Source organism: Aspergillus brasiliensis (assembly GCF_001889945.1).
Source record: "Aspergillus brasiliensis CBS 101740 unplaced genomic scaffold ASPBRscaffold_2, whole genome shotgun sequence".
Classification (NCBI taxonomy): domain Eukaryota; kingdom Fungi; phylum Ascomycota; class Eurotiomycetes; order Eurotiales; family Aspergillaceae; genus Aspergillus; species Aspergillus brasiliensis.
The window spans coordinates 574,249-589,701 of NW_027137443.1; the positions used below are offsets into that span (position 1 = coordinate 574,249).

General features: G+C 50.6%; 7 protein-coding genes across 7 annotated transcripts; 3 read left to right on the forward strand and 4 right to left on the reverse strand.

Moving 5' to 3' along the window:
- Nucleotides 1-512: 512 nt before the first annotated feature.
- On the forward strand, nt 513-2,355 carry ASPBRDRAFT_191821 (cytochrome P450; the record flags this gene model as incomplete). The annotated part of the gene is made up of 4 exons (XM_067620409.1): nt 513-690; nt 754-805; nt 868-1,665; nt 1,743-2,355. The coding sequence occupies 4 exons, from the start codon at nt 513-515 to the stop codon at nt 2,353-2,355; spliced, it is 1,641 nt and encodes a 546-aa protein (XP_067482846.1).
- A 610-nt stretch (nt 2,356-2,965) lies between these two features.
- On the reverse strand, nt 2,966-3,244 carry ASPBRDRAFT_80079 (uncharacterized protein; the record flags this gene model as incomplete). Its single annotated transcript, XM_067629484.1, has 1 exon — nt 2,966-3,244. A coding segment is annotated over one exon (279 nt), but the record flags the coding sequence as incomplete, so codon positions are not given.
- A 937-nt stretch (nt 3,245-4,181) lies between these two features.
- Nucleotides 4,182-5,449, forward strand: ASPBRDRAFT_37893 (uncharacterized protein). Its single transcript, XM_067623824.1, has one exon. The coding sequence runs from the start codon at nt 4,300-4,302 to the stop codon at nt 5,281-5,283; it is 984 nt and encodes a 327-aa protein (XP_067482848.1). The 5' UTR covers nt 4,182-4,299; the 3' UTR covers nt 5,284-5,449.
- A 1,139-nt stretch (nt 5,450-6,588) lies between these two features.
- Nucleotides 6,589-8,636, reverse strand: ASPBRDRAFT_191823 (ABC1 kinase family protein; the record flags this gene model as incomplete). Its single annotated transcript, XM_067620410.1, has 2 exons — nt 6,589-7,804; nt 7,855-8,636. The coding sequence occupies 2 exons, from the start codon at nt 8,634-8,636 to the stop codon at nt 6,589-6,591; spliced, it is 1,998 nt and encodes a 665-aa protein (XP_067482849.1).
- A 132-nt stretch (nt 8,637-8,768) lies between these two features.
- On the reverse strand, nt 8,769-9,696 carry ASPBRDRAFT_374423 (uncharacterized protein). Its single transcript, XM_067623729.1, has one exon. It carries the CDS (start codon nt 9,456-9,458, stop codon nt 8,880-8,882), a length of 579 nt encoding a protein of 192 aa, XP_067482850.1. The 5' UTR covers nt 9,459-9,696; the 3' UTR covers nt 8,769-8,879.
- Nucleotides 9,697-10,973: 1,277 nt separating this feature from the next.
- Nucleotides 10,974-11,448, reverse strand: ASPBRDRAFT_26169 (uncharacterized protein; the record flags this gene model as incomplete). Its single annotated transcript, XM_067622241.1, has 2 exons — nt 10,974-11,366; nt 11,419-11,448. 2 exons carry the CDS (start codon nt 11,446-11,448, stop codon nt 10,974-10,976), a joined length of 423 nt encoding a protein of 140 aa, XP_067482851.1.
- Nucleotides 11,449-13,712: 2,264 nt separating this feature from the next.
- ASPBRDRAFT_51335 (uncharacterized protein) lies at nt 13,713-14,546 on the forward strand (the record flags this gene model as incomplete). The annotated part of the gene is made up of 2 exons (XM_067626706.1): nt 13,713-13,821; nt 13,891-14,546. 2 exons carry the CDS (start codon nt 13,713-13,715, stop codon nt 14,544-14,546), a joined length of 765 nt encoding a protein of 254 aa, XP_067482852.1.
- Nucleotides 14,547-15,453: the final 907 nt, after the last annotated feature.

Here is a 15,453-nt window from a genome sequence, read left to right on the forward strand (position 1 = left end):
CATCGTGCATTATGTCGCAAGGCAGATACTGGTCAGTTACTACGTCCTAGATCTTACAGGCGAAGATGGAAGGTTGATCAGAGTGCCAGACAGGGCTCAGTTCGGAACTTTATCTTATTCTGGAATCGTCAGCTCGTGAAGGGGCTGTTATATCCGTCTCTTGTTGCTCCAACCTTAGATAGGTAGGGTGGGTGTGGTGCAGGGCCAACGCAGAGCCACTGCCGGATGTGTTTATTTCTGACGACTCGTATTGAGACGGGATTGCAAATTACCACACTCCTGTCATCTATGCAGAAGCATACAAACAGAGACACTTGGTGGTTTCTAGTGCTTATTGTAGTATCTTTAGTCTTCTCCCTCGACAGATAGCCATTGACTTGAGACTATTGACCAAATCATTGCAAAGGCTGGATCCACGCTCTCTTCTCCAATGCCTTGTTAATAACTCAGATCATTCATTCTTCGATTCCAATATCCCCATTGACGAGCCACAATCTGCTAACTCCCTCGTCATGGACTGGCAATTCTCATACAATGCAATCCCTCTTAGGGCTACTACGAGTCCTCTAACATATACAGCACTATCTATAACCCTCCTATGGTCAATCTGGTATCTCTGGCGCTTCTACATCATCCCCACCCTATACCCTCACGAACCACGCATCCTACCATATTGGATTCCCTACATCGGTGCGTCTGATGCCTCCCTCCACACCCACCCACTAAATATCCAATTAACTCATCAGCAACTAGGCCACACATTCTCCTTCGTACGATGCGCAGAAACCGTCTACCAAAAAGCAAAGTAAGCCACCTTTCCCCATCCCCACCACCCCAGAAACTAAACCACAACGTGCCCCCAAATAGTACCTACTTCCCCGACACCGAACCCTACAGCGTCATCCTCATGGGAGGCACGACAGTCATCATCCGGGATATCAAAGACCTATCCAGCGTGTGGAGAAATACCAGCGCTTTAAGCTACGACCCCTTCACCTCTCGCATGCTCATGGCCTTTGGCATAACACCGCATCATGTGCGGAACTTGTACAAACCGGATCCAGCGCGTCTGCTTCACGACGAAAAGACACGGGAGAATTCCCTGTTATCGTGTGCCAACCCCAAGAAACTCTCTTACATGCATCTGCAGAGCCAGTGGTTCAAGACGCAGCTACTGCCGGGTGAACACCTCAATGGCTTGCTGGAGGCTTATCCGGTGTTTTTGTCTCGGTTTCTTGATATTTCAATGCTGCGTGAGGGTTTAGCAGGAGAGATCTCATCTTCCAGGTGCACTAGTGGTAGTGCAGGGGGGACTTCCTCAGTGACACTCCCCCTGGGACGCTTCTGTCGGTACATCCTAGCACAGAGTGCATTCCGCACCTTCTTCGGCGAGGAACTATTCGAGATCGAGCCAGAATTCACCCGCATCTACCAGCGCTGGGAGGACGCCAGCTGGAAGATCTTCTACAACTTTCCCCACTTCCTCGCTCCGGGGCTACAAGCAGACCGCAAGCGTGTTATCGCTGCCCTGGCGGTATATCTGGATCTGCCTGAATCCAAGAGAAAGAATACTGCGTGGATATTCGGAGCTATGAATTCCGAACTGACGAACCTGGGCTTGCCTGCTCATGATCGCGCGGGGCTTATCATGATGATCTGTTGGGCGTATGCTTGCCCCCAAATCCCAATCCCGGGCTCAACAACCCTAACACTAATGAAGCTAACTAATTGGCAAACAACAGAATCAACAACAACGCCCACTACATCGCCTTCTGGATGTTCGCACACATCCTCACCAACCAGGACCTAAAAGCATCCGTCGAGAGCGAAATAAACGCCTGCTTCCCCACCCCCACCTCCGACCACGGATGCGACATGGAGAAACTATCTACCGCATGTCCCCATCTTAATGCCCTCTGGGCTGAGGCCCTCCGGCTATACAATTTCTCCACGGCAGTGCGCAAAGCTGTAGATGACTGCTCTGTCGGGAGCAAGGTGATTCACCAGGGAGATCAGGTATTCGGCCCCGTGCGCAACTTCCACTTAGCTGAGGGGGTCTTCGGCGCTGGAGCTGCTAAGTTCGACTATACTCGCTTCTTGAGAAATCCTAAGATCAGACAGGCGAAGGAGTATTTCCCGTTCGGGGGTGGACATACGCTGTGTCCTGGGAGGTATTTTGCGGAGAGGGAGGTGTATTTGTTGGTTGCGATGAGTTTGAGGAGGTGGAAGATGGAGGTTACGACTGCTGATGGGGGAGTTGTGGAGAGTCCAAGGGTTCCGGACATTCGGATGGATTTGCCGTCGTTGGCGGCGGCAGCGCCGGCGGGGGATTTATTCGTGACGGTGAGGACTTGAAAGTGTTATAGGTTGTTCGCAATGGGGGGGATATAGTGGATGGGTTGGGGTTGTTGTTAATACTTACCAGGTATACTGAATAAGAGAACAAGGTCTGTACAAGGTCTGTACCCTACAGTATATGATCAAGGTGGATATCGCTCCAGTCAAGGCGTTGGTGAAAAGTCTCACTTTATTGGTTTAGCTTAGCTAACAATTCATCTACGGAACGAAGTATCGAAGTTTCATGGCTGAAGATATATATGATACATTATATAGAAGCGAAACATTACACTAATCCTCGGTATTACCCTCACCACCCTCAGTCTAATACAATATCTCCATCCCTCTTATAGACCTGACTTATGGGCAAAGTACATCCGAGCAATGGACCAAATAATTATCCATAATGCACAAGATCAAACGCCCGAGTCTGAAACCCTAGACGACAGTCTAATCAAATCGTCTGCACCTAATGCCAAAACCTCAATGTTCCATCCCGTTCAGTACTATACAAGCTCCCGGCAAGTCCGTTAGTGACACATGTATACGAAATGGAAGTTTTCTAAAGGGGAGTCAAAAAGGTAGGAAAAGGAATAAAAACAAAATCCATACCTAATCACCCACGCGGCCGCCGATATAGAAAATGAATTGTGATCATGTCCAGAACCAGCACCGGAACAATTCCCAGACATCGATTGACCGCCTCATCAGTCCATCCATCACCATAGTAGGCATGCCAGGCTACAATAGGTAACGTAACAAGGTGCCAGATAATAAATCCCGTAAGTTGGATAGTGATATTAGTCGACATGCCAAAAAGGTAGACCTGGATCCACACAATCATGCAGGTCCCTAAGCCGTCACACAAACTATCCCAAAAGGGGAGCCATTCTGGTGATGGAGCGAGAGAAGAGAAAAATTCCTCGAGGTCATCAAGGGCTGGTAGTCCGGTCGGCAGTAGGGAGGTCGTTATCATATCGTTGGGATTTTGAGCTGCTAGCCGATGCATAGGTGGAGAGTGATGATTTTGCTGGGGAATACGGTCGGAGAAAACTCACAATGTTGGCAGTTGAGTACCTTTGGTAACGAGTATCACCAAGGATTGGGGGAGGACCGGGTGGGTAAAAGAAGGGTTTTCAATGATCAATTGACTGGGACCCCTGAAGGCAATCCCATGGATAAGGCTGAGAGTCCTATAAATTTGATGGTCCAAGTGTGGAAGGACCGTGAACTGTGGGTAATGGAGGCCGAAACCTCACAAATCGGCGGTTACCCTGCGAATAATTAGTTCATCGGCAGGATGGAGTACATGGGGTCGCTTCGGTTCCGCTCCGAGACATTCTAATTGTATAGAGGATAATGGTTATGTGATTATATATTCCTACTTGCGAGATCGCTTGAAACCTTAAAAAATCAAATAAAACACATTCTATTCCCAAGCATACATCCTACACATGTTTGACCAGAAGGTGTGGATTTGTTCAGTACCAGACAGCCGACAACTTGATTTCATTGATTGCAGCTAGGTTAGACATTCATGAACAGTGGATGCCTCTAAGCCGGCATGTGCTACACTTTGTGAACACTGCTAGAAGCTATCTAGACTAACCGTCAGCTATTATGTATCTTCAATCAAATTAGCTTTTGTAGTATATACGCTAACCTCCGGGGCTTTGGAACATGCTCCATAACAATTTCCTTCTGATATCTATGCCCAATCAGCTCAAAATATACATTCACCTTAGGAGACGTGGTGAGCTATTTTATCTTGCTTTGAGTCCCTTGGGGAGCACAATCTGGGCTGAAGAGAAGACCAGGAAGAACCATGTCCGCGAAAAGAGGGCTATAAATTCGACGACGTCCTTCATCTTTGGCTTTTCCGGGTGTACTCAATCACATAATCCTTATTGAACATCTCCCCTTCTCTTGCATTGTTCTCCTCGTACTCCCCTGTCTTGCAAAATGAGGTCATTCGGCTATGGTGCTCTGGCTCTCTGCACCGTGTTGACCGAGGCTTCGGCCAGCAACATCCCGGCGTCATGGAACATTGCAGCCACAATAGCTTCCAGTGTTCTCGCAACCAAGTTTGGCACTCCTGGAAACGGTGTGATTGTATCCGCCGGCCTCGGCGGCATTCATCTAATCGAGACGATCGAAGACTGCATGCCCGCCGGAGAAAGCGGCGACACTAAGGATAGCCTGACCTGCGCCAAGTCGGCCCTCTCCGCCGCCGTCCTCTTTGGCATGACCTACAACAATTACCGGCAGGTTGGTTATTGGACAAAGCGTGAGCAGCTCGGGGGCCACTTCGCGCACATCGACGACTACTTCAGCCAGATGGGGGACCACATCTTGGTCTCGGACGTTCACTACGAAGGAATCCCGCTCAATGTCACGCACTTGCCCCAGACCCTGGGCAAGCGCAGCGACGATGATGACTCGGGAGTCGTCCGCGCCCTGCACAACTCCAGCATGCCCCTGAGCTTCATCTACCAGAATAAGCGCGAAAACCACGCGCCCCTCTTGGTGGCCACCAACGGCACCCATTATCACATCGGACATCTAGCTCCCGTCAGCAGCGAGAACAACAACAACTCAGCTCACCAACGCCGTGGAGCTATCGATACGGCATTTACCCATGTGGGTAGCGGCGGCATCAAGGTGCAGTGCAATTCTAAAGGTCCTGTGATGACGGAGCAGCAGGCGCAGGTGTTCCTGGATTCGCCCATGTCAGGTACCAGCGCCAGCTCCTCGGCAATGAGCGTCTTCCTCAATGTCGTAAACTATGCCACCTTTGCGGGCTTTTCCTTCAATGAGTGGGTGAATGGCGATCTGAGTGGGCAGTGGGCCATGGAAGCTGAGAGCAATGGGTTCGGCACCAACTGGGAGACGAACTGGAACTGGTGCTTCGGCGTGGAGCAGGCTAGCTGTGATAAGGAGCTTTGAGAGGTTTCTTTGATATTATTATCATTGTAACAAAATATATATTATATATTTGTCATAAAAGTTAGATCGGAGAGGGGAGCAATGATAGTGATGAGAAACTTTCCCTTATGTAGTGGTGCCGGGTGAAGATAACTAACTACAATGTGTTGATTAGTGTCATTCTGAGATGTATGTCCTTTATACCAACCATTTTCTATCTCTATCTAGTATGATTGTTCAGTTTGCTCTGGGTGGTGGCATTTGCTTCGACCCTTAGCTAGCACTATACCCTAAGTCAAGAGTAAACCCTCTTGGAGTTTCCCCTGCGTCCATCGAACTCCACTCACCTCCCACAAGAAAAAAAAAGAAAGAAAAAAAGAAAAAAGAAAAAAAGAAAAAAAAAGAAAAAAGAAAAAAAAGCAAATGAAACGGTTCCGGTTCCATCCCCTTTCCCTTAGGTCCCATGCATTGAACTACACAATTGTGTGGCATGCCATTGACTGATCCATCGTTCGTGCTGGAGGTCGACGCCCCCACTCGTTAATGAGACAAAATGTTTGGAGTGGCGGTGGTGGAGAAAGAGGGACACCCCTTAACTCTTAAGGCTGGCTACCCTTTTTAGTCCTCATTTTTTTTGTCTGATGGTTGGAGTCTTACGACATTGCTTAGTCCTCGTTGATACTATGATATGGATGGAATTCTCATCATCTTGATATGTATGATTCAATTCAATACCGAAATATCAATTATGTCAGAGGTCCTGTAATATGAGGATATTGTAACTAATCTCTCATTTGCTATGCAGCAGGTAATAGTTAGTTACATGATGTGCTGATGGCTATGCATGGGTAACTGGGGCCCTTGACTAGAGATGCATTTCTGCACTGTCTTCATCCGCTGTTCAGCCCGTCTAGCCCAGGGTGATACAGAATACAGATGAAAGTACTTGTATGGAATGCTTGAACAACGTATTGCGACGGTACTCGGTTCATTTTATGTTAATTATTACTATATGAATAAGGAAATCAAGGCTACGGAGATCTGAATTCTCGATAAGCATACTGAACAATATGTACTACTACCAGTACCACTCTTATTTTGCATGCTATTCGAGAAGGCCAGCGCTCGTTTAGCTCCCATCATACAATTTAGTTGCTACTATCTCTAGCGATAAATATATTGAGGTATGGTTTCGGGCACAATGCCAGTGGGGTGCCAACATGATAACAGTGGAGTGTTCTCTATGTTTTATATAGAGCATACGAGAGGAGAGTAAATATACATCTATATCCCTTTATACAACCCAGTTTCCCTTACCGTTCAGTCCTACCCCTCAAACACATTCTGACTCAGCTCCACCCCCATGTCCTTCGCCATTCCCTGCATCTGCGCCTCTATGCTATCCTCCATGCCTCCACCAAGTCTCAAGAACTGCCGCACCTTTGTAAACCAGAAGAACAAGTCCGTGCTGAACAGTACCACACGGAATATCAGATGACGACCAAAGTTCCTCAGCTTCTCCGACACCGGCAAGTCCGGTGACTCGACTAGCGCGCGGGACGCCCAAGTTCCCGTGATCTTGACGCGGTTGACGGGCGAGCCCAGGAACTGGTTGTTCGCCTGGACGATGCGAAGGTTGCGGCCAATGAAGATCAGTGGCCGGGGCCATTTAGATTCATCACCTAGGATGTCACGAATGGCTTTGCGGGCGGCTTGTTGCATTTCGTAGTGGCGCGTGGCACGCTCGGATTTGCTGAGTCCTTCAAAGGAGCGGTGCGTTGAAAGATCGCCGCCGCGGTACGGGCGCATCAGGGTCGCCGAGGCAAAGAGGTCGGCATTCTGCACGCCCCAGCTGCGGACGATGGAATTGAGAGTGGTGTTATCAAAGGTGAGGAGGGCTTTCCAGAAGCGAGCGTACTGGTGTCGGAACTCAGGGTCCATGTGGATGTAGAGTCCGTGGTCGATGAGGACAAGCTCTGGGTGACCGGAAGGAGTGCGGCGGATGAAGATATTGCCTGGATGCGGGTCACAGTGGACTATACCCCAGAGGAACATCTGTGCGGAGAAGAGGTCCACCATAGTAGTCATGACTTCTTTGAGAGAGAGGCCTAGACCAGCGCGAGCATACCCGCCGCGCCAGTGATCGCGCTCGGGCTTAATCTTGGTGGTAAGGTTCGGATTGCGGGCCACTTTAGCGACAGGGTCTTCGGTGTTTCGCGCGTCAAGAGGCGTGCCATGGCAGCCGGGGGTGCCGTTGCGCCAGCCGCCACGCCAGGTCCGCGTAATGGAGTCCTTGTCCCAGAGGCGGACACCCTCAATCCACTCTGCGGTCATGACACGCTTAGAGCTGAGCTCGCGGTAGACCTTGGGGATGTAGACACGGCCACGGAGACGGGACTCTCCAGCGACCAAACGCGCCATGTTCTCGGAGTTGTCGGCCTCATTTTCAAAGTCAGTCTCCAGGGAGAGACGCTCCGACACATAGGGAACGAGGCTGTAGAACGGGATGTCAAAGGTACGGCTATAAATCCAGGAAACGACTCTGTTCTCATTAGCATCTTGTCTGCACGCTGGGAGCGGGGCGGAGCTTACTTGAAAGCCCACAGATCCCATTTCAGCTGTTGAGCGATCTCACGTTTTTGGATCTTGATTGCCACCTCACGACCATCCGGGAGACGTGCCCAATGTACCTGTGCGACACTGGCACTCGCGCGCGCAGTCCGCTCCATAACGCCCTTGCCGGGCTCACCCGTGAAGGAGACGCCAAAAACCTCCTCCGCGGAGCGGCCAAAGTCCTCGCGGATGACCTTCTCGACTTCTTTCCAGTCGTTCTGAGGGGCGTCATCGAACATGCGCGAGAACATTTTCTGAAACTCCGGGGGCAGGATGGCGGACTGCATGGCGATGGCCTGGCCGATCTTCAAGTACAGACCGCCATTGTGACGCAGGAGGTCGGACAGGCGTTCAGCATTGCGGGTGTGTACAGCGTTGATGGAGCTGGCCAGCGGTGGGTTTGGGCGGAAGTTTATCTTGTAATCCAGGGCTACCAGGAGGCCCAAGCTGAATGTTCGAGCCGTCCGTGTCAGGGACGAGGCGTAGAATTGGGTGTCAAGGACGTAGACGGTTCCGGTGGCTAGCGAGAGGTAGACCAGCCGACGAAGCCATTTCCGGGTGCGATCGTAGGTCTTGGCCTTGGTGGGTCTGCCTAGGGAGGCTGGCGATGGAGGAACGAAAGGCTGGTAATGACCTGCTTGGACATATCGACGAGATTGCAAGAGAGGCTGACGCGGAGCACGAAGGGAGAGGTGGATGCGCGGGCGAACAGGCTGGGAGGGGAGGGAGCGCCAGGCGCGGTAGACGGTGGCCGATGCCATCAGAACGAGAAGACAGGTAAAGTGATTGTCATGGCGGGGACATGTAGAGGAACAGGGAAGTCAATGGCGTAACAATAAGCAAAAAGTGAGAGGGAGATCAAGGAAGGAGAAGCAGAAGCAGAGGGAAAAGCGCAGATGACGTGAAGGCGGAGAAAGGAAGAGGGAGGATGACGAATTGCCCGATCGGGCCACTCGGACGGAGATAAGCTATAAGCCTCATACTAATAATCACTAATCAAATATCTACACAGTCAACAACTCCTCCACCAACATCATGCCGCCTAATCCCCGACACACGCCCGCGTATTCCCGCATCTTGCCCGGGATGATCTCCTCCCATAGCTCATCCTTCTGCAACCACTCATACTGCTCCCGACACACCGACTCCGACGCCAGTGGCAGCAAGGTCGGCAGATTGGTCAATGCCGCCCGCACAAACCCTTTCTTGAAGCACGTCCCAAACGCCGCCAACGTCTCATCATCCGAGCAGATATCCCGCCCTTGCAACAATGGCCCGCACTGTCGCTTGATCACGTCCGCTACATCGTCCCCCAGCCGTACCATCGCCTCTTCCTGTCGCGGATTATCGACATGTTTCATAAGACTGCGCACGGCGGGGAGGAAGGTATTGTTGCGCGTCCAGAGGTCCCAGTGCGGCACGGTAGGCTGGCATCCTTGGTCACAGATTTCGCGCTGGAACTTAGTAAATAAATCGCTTGGACGACCGGTCAGTGCGCCTAGGACCCGGATGCAGATGGGGCTGAATTTGGCGGTGATTAGAGGGAGGAAGAGGTAGGCGACGAGAAGGGGGAAGAAGCGCATGGTGGGTGAAGAGTAGTAGCAGTAGTGGTGGGTACAGTAGTAGTAGATTTGATGGCGTCCTGCGCGCTGCACGTAAAACAAGAACCAGTCTCAATGATCTCGTAGGCTTTGTCACGGCCAAAAAAAAAAAAGAAAAGAAAAGAAGTTGTTGGGAGGAAAGCAAAAACGCTGGTCTCCTCACTCTCCAGATTTCCTTCTTTCTTTCCCCTGAACTGATCGACACGCCTTTCCCCGCAGAAATCGGTCATCCCTCGGCATCCTTCTCTGCACCTGCATCTGCCTTCTCATCATCATCATTATCAAATATCGAAAAGTAAGTCAAAAGCGTAAATTCCCTCACGAACAATTCCAGGGCAATTCCACACGCACAGACTATCCAGATAGTGAATATGATCTCTCACATTGGCATCATGATCCTCTCCTTTATCGCGGCCAGCGCGGGAACACCCGTTCCAAAGTTCTGACAGCCACGCTGTAGAATCTGAAATGAAAGGGGGGGGCGGAGCCTTTTGGATCATCGTGACACACTCACATACACAGGAAACTAGTTACTAGTGGGTGATGTGCACTTGCAGCAGGCGTCCGATGGTTCGTGCCATTGCATCTGATCTGTCCAACGGGTCAGGCAGGTCCTGGTGATTATGATACGGAATGCGGGGATGTCTCGATCCGGACAATTAAGGCATCGGCTGCGTGTCGGGGACCCTATCTCGGGCTATCAGGAAAGGGGGATAGATAGTCATGGGATGTATCCATCGGTCTGTCTGTCTTGTCTCTATCATCACGGGGCGTCTGCAGGGGATTATGTGGGTTGGTTGCTTGGTGCGGTAGTAGTGGTGGTGGTGTCGGTGATGAGTTTCATCCACAAGCCTGTTCGGACAGGTTCGATCCCGCCTGTCGTGTCGCATTGATTAGATTGGGTTTCGTGAATTGGGTTCATCCCTCGTTTGATCGCGGCATTCATGGCCCCGTGTAGTATGGGTGGAGTCGGGATTGAGTTGTCTACGAGTCTACGGCAGATCGACTCCTGAACCATACTTACTTACTACTGCTTTATTCATTTTACACAATGATGATGAGAATGACTTTGGGGTGTTCACATGTCTTCATTAGAATTATCTATGTTACTCATCTGACCCAGTCAGTCAGGATTAATCAATACCGAAACCGGCCGTGCCTGATTCTCTCCCTTGCTTCCATGCCCGAAACTCCTCGCTAAACCCAACCGAAACAACTCCGGTGACAAGAACTGTAACAAAACAGAAAGGAAATGTCTCAGAGAGTGATCCAGCATGCTGGACAGATAATGAGATGATGATGGTGGTGATGATGTTGGTGATCAACAAATGAAACAGCCGTCATGCCAGACGGGTATCGCTAAGCAGCTATGCAAAAATTCTTGGTGGAAACAATTGTCGAAAGAAAGAAGAAAAACGGAAAAATAAAAAAGAGAAAAAGAAAAAGAAAAAGAATAAGTATTGAGAAGAGAAGATGAAGTAAAAGGAAGGATGCCCTTCAGGCGTTTCGGCGACGACGCAACTCGTCACGGTTGAGTAGTCGCCGAATTCGTGAGACAATGCGGCAGGCTGTGGAGTCTGCGCAGACGTTAGCGTGGCTCATATGCAGGTTGTCTGACAGATCAGACTGGTTGGATTTGAAATCGGAGGCAACCGATGAAGGACAGGTGCACATACCACTGTTCCTGCGTAGCATCGACTTGGTCGAATAATGCTCCGACTCCTCGTCCACTGAAAGGCTGCTGTCATATCCAGCGTAGTGGTTGGCCTTGCACCACGGGTATTCATCGGTTTGGAGTTGCAGAGCCACGACGTGTGGGTAGAGTGTCCCCAGAGGGTAGAGGATCTCTTCGGTGGAAAGTTCGCGCTTCATTTCGAAGCTCTGGCTGACCTAGAAGGCATCAGTACTTGGTCTTCCAATACTTAAGAACAGATTCACTCACATAAGGCTCGTAGTTGGTGCGGTAAGACATTGTGAGAGAGAGGTAGAGACCGACAGTCGTAGATGTAGAGAATGGTGTAGTGGGAAGGGTGTGGTGGATAATTGCACTTGATCAATGCTATTATACACGTTCTCAAAGAGACTTTGTGATGGATAGAGAACGAGTGTCTTCCGTCCGGGAGAAACCTTGATGGTTATATAGCATGAGATAGCGAAGCATGCGCTGGTGGAGGGTGACGGTCAGCCACTCCGCCGTAATCATTTAGAGAGTGGGGAAAGCTTCAGCGCATGGCAGGGTGACCCTGGATTAACGCTGGGCTTGGCCGGCCTAAGATTTCCATTTGGCTATTTTGCTATTTTCTTTTTTTGCATTTTTAATTTCTGCAGGCTCCATGGCTGGCGGGCATGTCCTCTGTGATGGATCTAATCGCCCGAATGATTTGAGTTTTAGCGGCAGTCATGATCTCATCATATCATAAGCCTGCGGGACTAGCGAGCCAGCGATCAGGAAAAAACTGGGACGAATCTAACTAGCGTCCTGAGTTCCTGATGGGCTGGGCTACGTCGGACCGAGGGAGAGGCTACAAGCCTACGATATGAGCGGCTATCCCGATCCCTCCAAGTCCAGAATAGAACATCCCAGCAAGCAGGTACCTACGAGGCATTGTGACCGCCCATTGAGCGGTTCGGCCAGGTTCGGTCGTCTCCACCCGTCAGGCACGCCAGGTCTCTCTAAACCGGATAAGGAGTAGTCTCGACGCAGCGGCTGAAGCAGGCGAAGACGGTGGACCAGGGTTAGCGTGGACGCCGACCTCAACACGACGCTGGGTCAAAGTCAGACTGGCTTGGTCGCTACTGATCGACGTTCAATCCACCGGTGTGTCCGATAGGCGATGGGCGCGCTGGCAGGCCTCCTCGCCCCTCCCCCTCCATCCCCTTGCATATTGAGAGTCAGGCGCATCGGATCTCCTCCACGTTTGCAGTTCCTGGGGGGTTGCATATGTAAGATGACTATGAGGGTAAGAGGTAGCGCATGCCTGTACCACCCAGGGGGGTGTTTTGCAATCACCCGCATAAGCCAAGGTCATCAGGACCATGTGTGAGACTGGGAGGGTCTACTGCTAGTAGTCTAGTAGGTAATCATGTGTCATGATTGCGTCGTCTATGGTGCGGGGATGCCAGAGGAGCTGTCACAGATCGATGGTCGACTATTAATTCTCCATCGACTGGGAGACAATTCGTGGTCAAGGTTATTCCAGGTCCCCGACGACGACAAGGACCACACTGGGTTTGTTGGTGGACTATGGAGGGCTTTGACCCAGGACAAGGGTAACTCAAGAAGGCACTAGATGGGAGACCTGCTAACCTCACACGGTCGCAAGTTAGTCTCTCATTGGCGCTGGTTGCATTATTAAACGCAATCAACGATAGATTAAACCATGGGTGCGCGGGCTGAGGGGGAGGAGGAATAAGCGAAAGGAAAAGCAGACCCCGGTCTTCTTGGCCATTCCAAATTCTTTGATTTAGCGTCGCTGGGGTTGTCCAGGTTCCCGGGATTGCAAATCTAGTGCGAAGGAAGATGAGGAACAATGGCCATACATCATAGCAAGTCGCTGGAGGCGAAGTGTGGTTACTAGTAATAATCTGGTATAGTAGGACTGAAGCACTAAGACTGTAAGACAAGACACAAGGATTGACTTCTGTTCCTCAGTAGTTCGGTCTCCCCTGCGGTTCCTAAGATATTTCAAGGCGGTGATTGGGTCACGGTGCCTGGGCAGTAACCCAATGCGGCAAGACGGTGAACCTCAGGCTCGGGTTTCACGGGGCCTCACAGCCTTAGGCCGGAATAGGGCTGCACAGCCACTGTGGCCCACCAGCGCCACATCACGAACTATGCCACTAGTCCTATCATAGTATCATCGTGGCTCCCCTCCCTGTGGCTGGAATGCTGTGGCTTGACCCATCCCCGTCAATAGCAGCAAATCCGTGATAGCCTCAGATCCTCGCATGGGCAATAGTTTGCGCGCCAGCTCCACCGACCATGCGGATCCTCGTGAGCTTGCTTCCACCGTTCTTGGGCCTTGCATTTCCGCATGCTAATCCCCGAGTTTTATCGGTCTGACCGTCGTTCCCAACATGGAGGAAAGGAGGGAGTATAAGGAGGGCCTACCCTCGTGCTTCAGGTCCATGAATTCACCAATTCTTCAATTTCACCAGACCTCACTTCACTATTTAATCTAAGTCCGTATCTCTCCATTCATCATATGTCCTTCCTCCATGGATATGAACATGAACATGCATATGAATCTATCTCCCTCCGGCAAAGACTCGAGGCCAACTTCACCTCCCTACGTCGAATTTCACGATCCTTTCTCCGCCGCATCACTGGCATATCACCCCCAAAGTAAGTCCATTTCCATGTGTTGCTCATCAATCATCTCTCGCTGTGAAGCCATGCCAACCCCTGCCGCAGAACCTCTTTGTCTTAACATGGACACTGAACCCAGTCCTGGTAGACCTGAACCTCCGGCCTTGGCTGTTCCCATGACACCTTCATCTCCCAACTGGCCTGTTCACCCAGAACCTTGTCAATTTCAGGGTCAACCCTCTATGCGCACAGGCACGGAAGAGGTTCCCGAGCCCACCTCGGACTTTAACCCGGACCTCCTTGACTCCTGGTACCCGAGATACCTGGCATGCACGCAGTTCTTTGTTTCCTATGCGCAGCATACCCCAACAGTGCAATCGCTGGCCGCATTTCTCAACATTCGGCTTCCTTGCCAGCAGTCAGGGGCCCAAGCAACCCATCCTTCATTACGCGCTTACATTCGGCGGCTCATTGTAACAGCACAGGATAGTCCTGCTGTGTTGAGCGCGTTCTTTGGCGAGGATTGGGCTGGGGCAGTGGGGAGCATTGTCAAGCAAGAGCGGGTGAACTACTTGTTTACGGCCAAGAGCGGCGGGTGGGCGTCCACCAAGGCGGCGTATGACATTCTGCCGGACGAACAAACACCATTTCTGCGGCCCTTGCGAGCAGCAACCGAAGAGGAGTTACGCGAGGCAGAAGCCCGCTGGAGTGAGTGGTTGGCGATGGAGGATTGGATGGTTGGAGCGCGCAGTCCGTGGTGAATGTATATTAGCTATGATGGTTACGATGATGAATTTCCTATGTACAAATATATATTTCCTATGTTTACTACCATTTACTACTACCTTTCTAAGCTTAGTTCATGACGATATATATTGTACTACTACCATACTTCATACAATGATTCACTGTATATCTTATTTACTACTAGTACCACTTCTACTACCCATCCAAATTAATATACATCGCACACCCAACAACAATATACTACCCAAAGTAGTAGTCACTCTCCCATCTACTACAAAATCGTCCAAGTTCCAAAACATGCGTCGATCCCTCCACGCGAATCCCTCCGACTCCATAATCTAACTATCTACTTCCTACGCGATCTCACAATTCCAAATCATAACCCCATAGATTAATTAAGCTACACCCACATCTCCTTTACCCAAACGGGCATGACGATGACCCGGGAGCATGGGACCTGTCAAAAACGCGACCGACACCGGCTTAGGAGAATTTCTCCTCCATACAGAATGCACCGAACAAGGGAAAACAATTCCATTCAGGCCCACATGGTGTGCCCAGAAGATGAAAAAAAAATCTCTGCTTCAGCGTCAGCCAGCCACCCGGATTCGCAGATTTAGTTACCAGCTGGAGACTAGACATGCGACCGAAGCAGCACTAGGAGGTTTTAGTTCGTTTCTAGACGGGATAAAAATAACCGGGCGCAGGAACCCGGGGGTTTTAGGATGATGATGATGCTGTCAGGGTTGAATTTTCAACTCGACTAGAGACTAGTAGGAGAGACTAGGCTGCATGAATAAATTAACTTCTGATTTAGGAGATTTAATTATTAAGGTATTGCTGGTGATGCAGTGGTTTTGACGCACCGCCACATCGGGGAAGTCGGGGTCCCCGACGGGAGCAATTTTGCATCCTCACGCT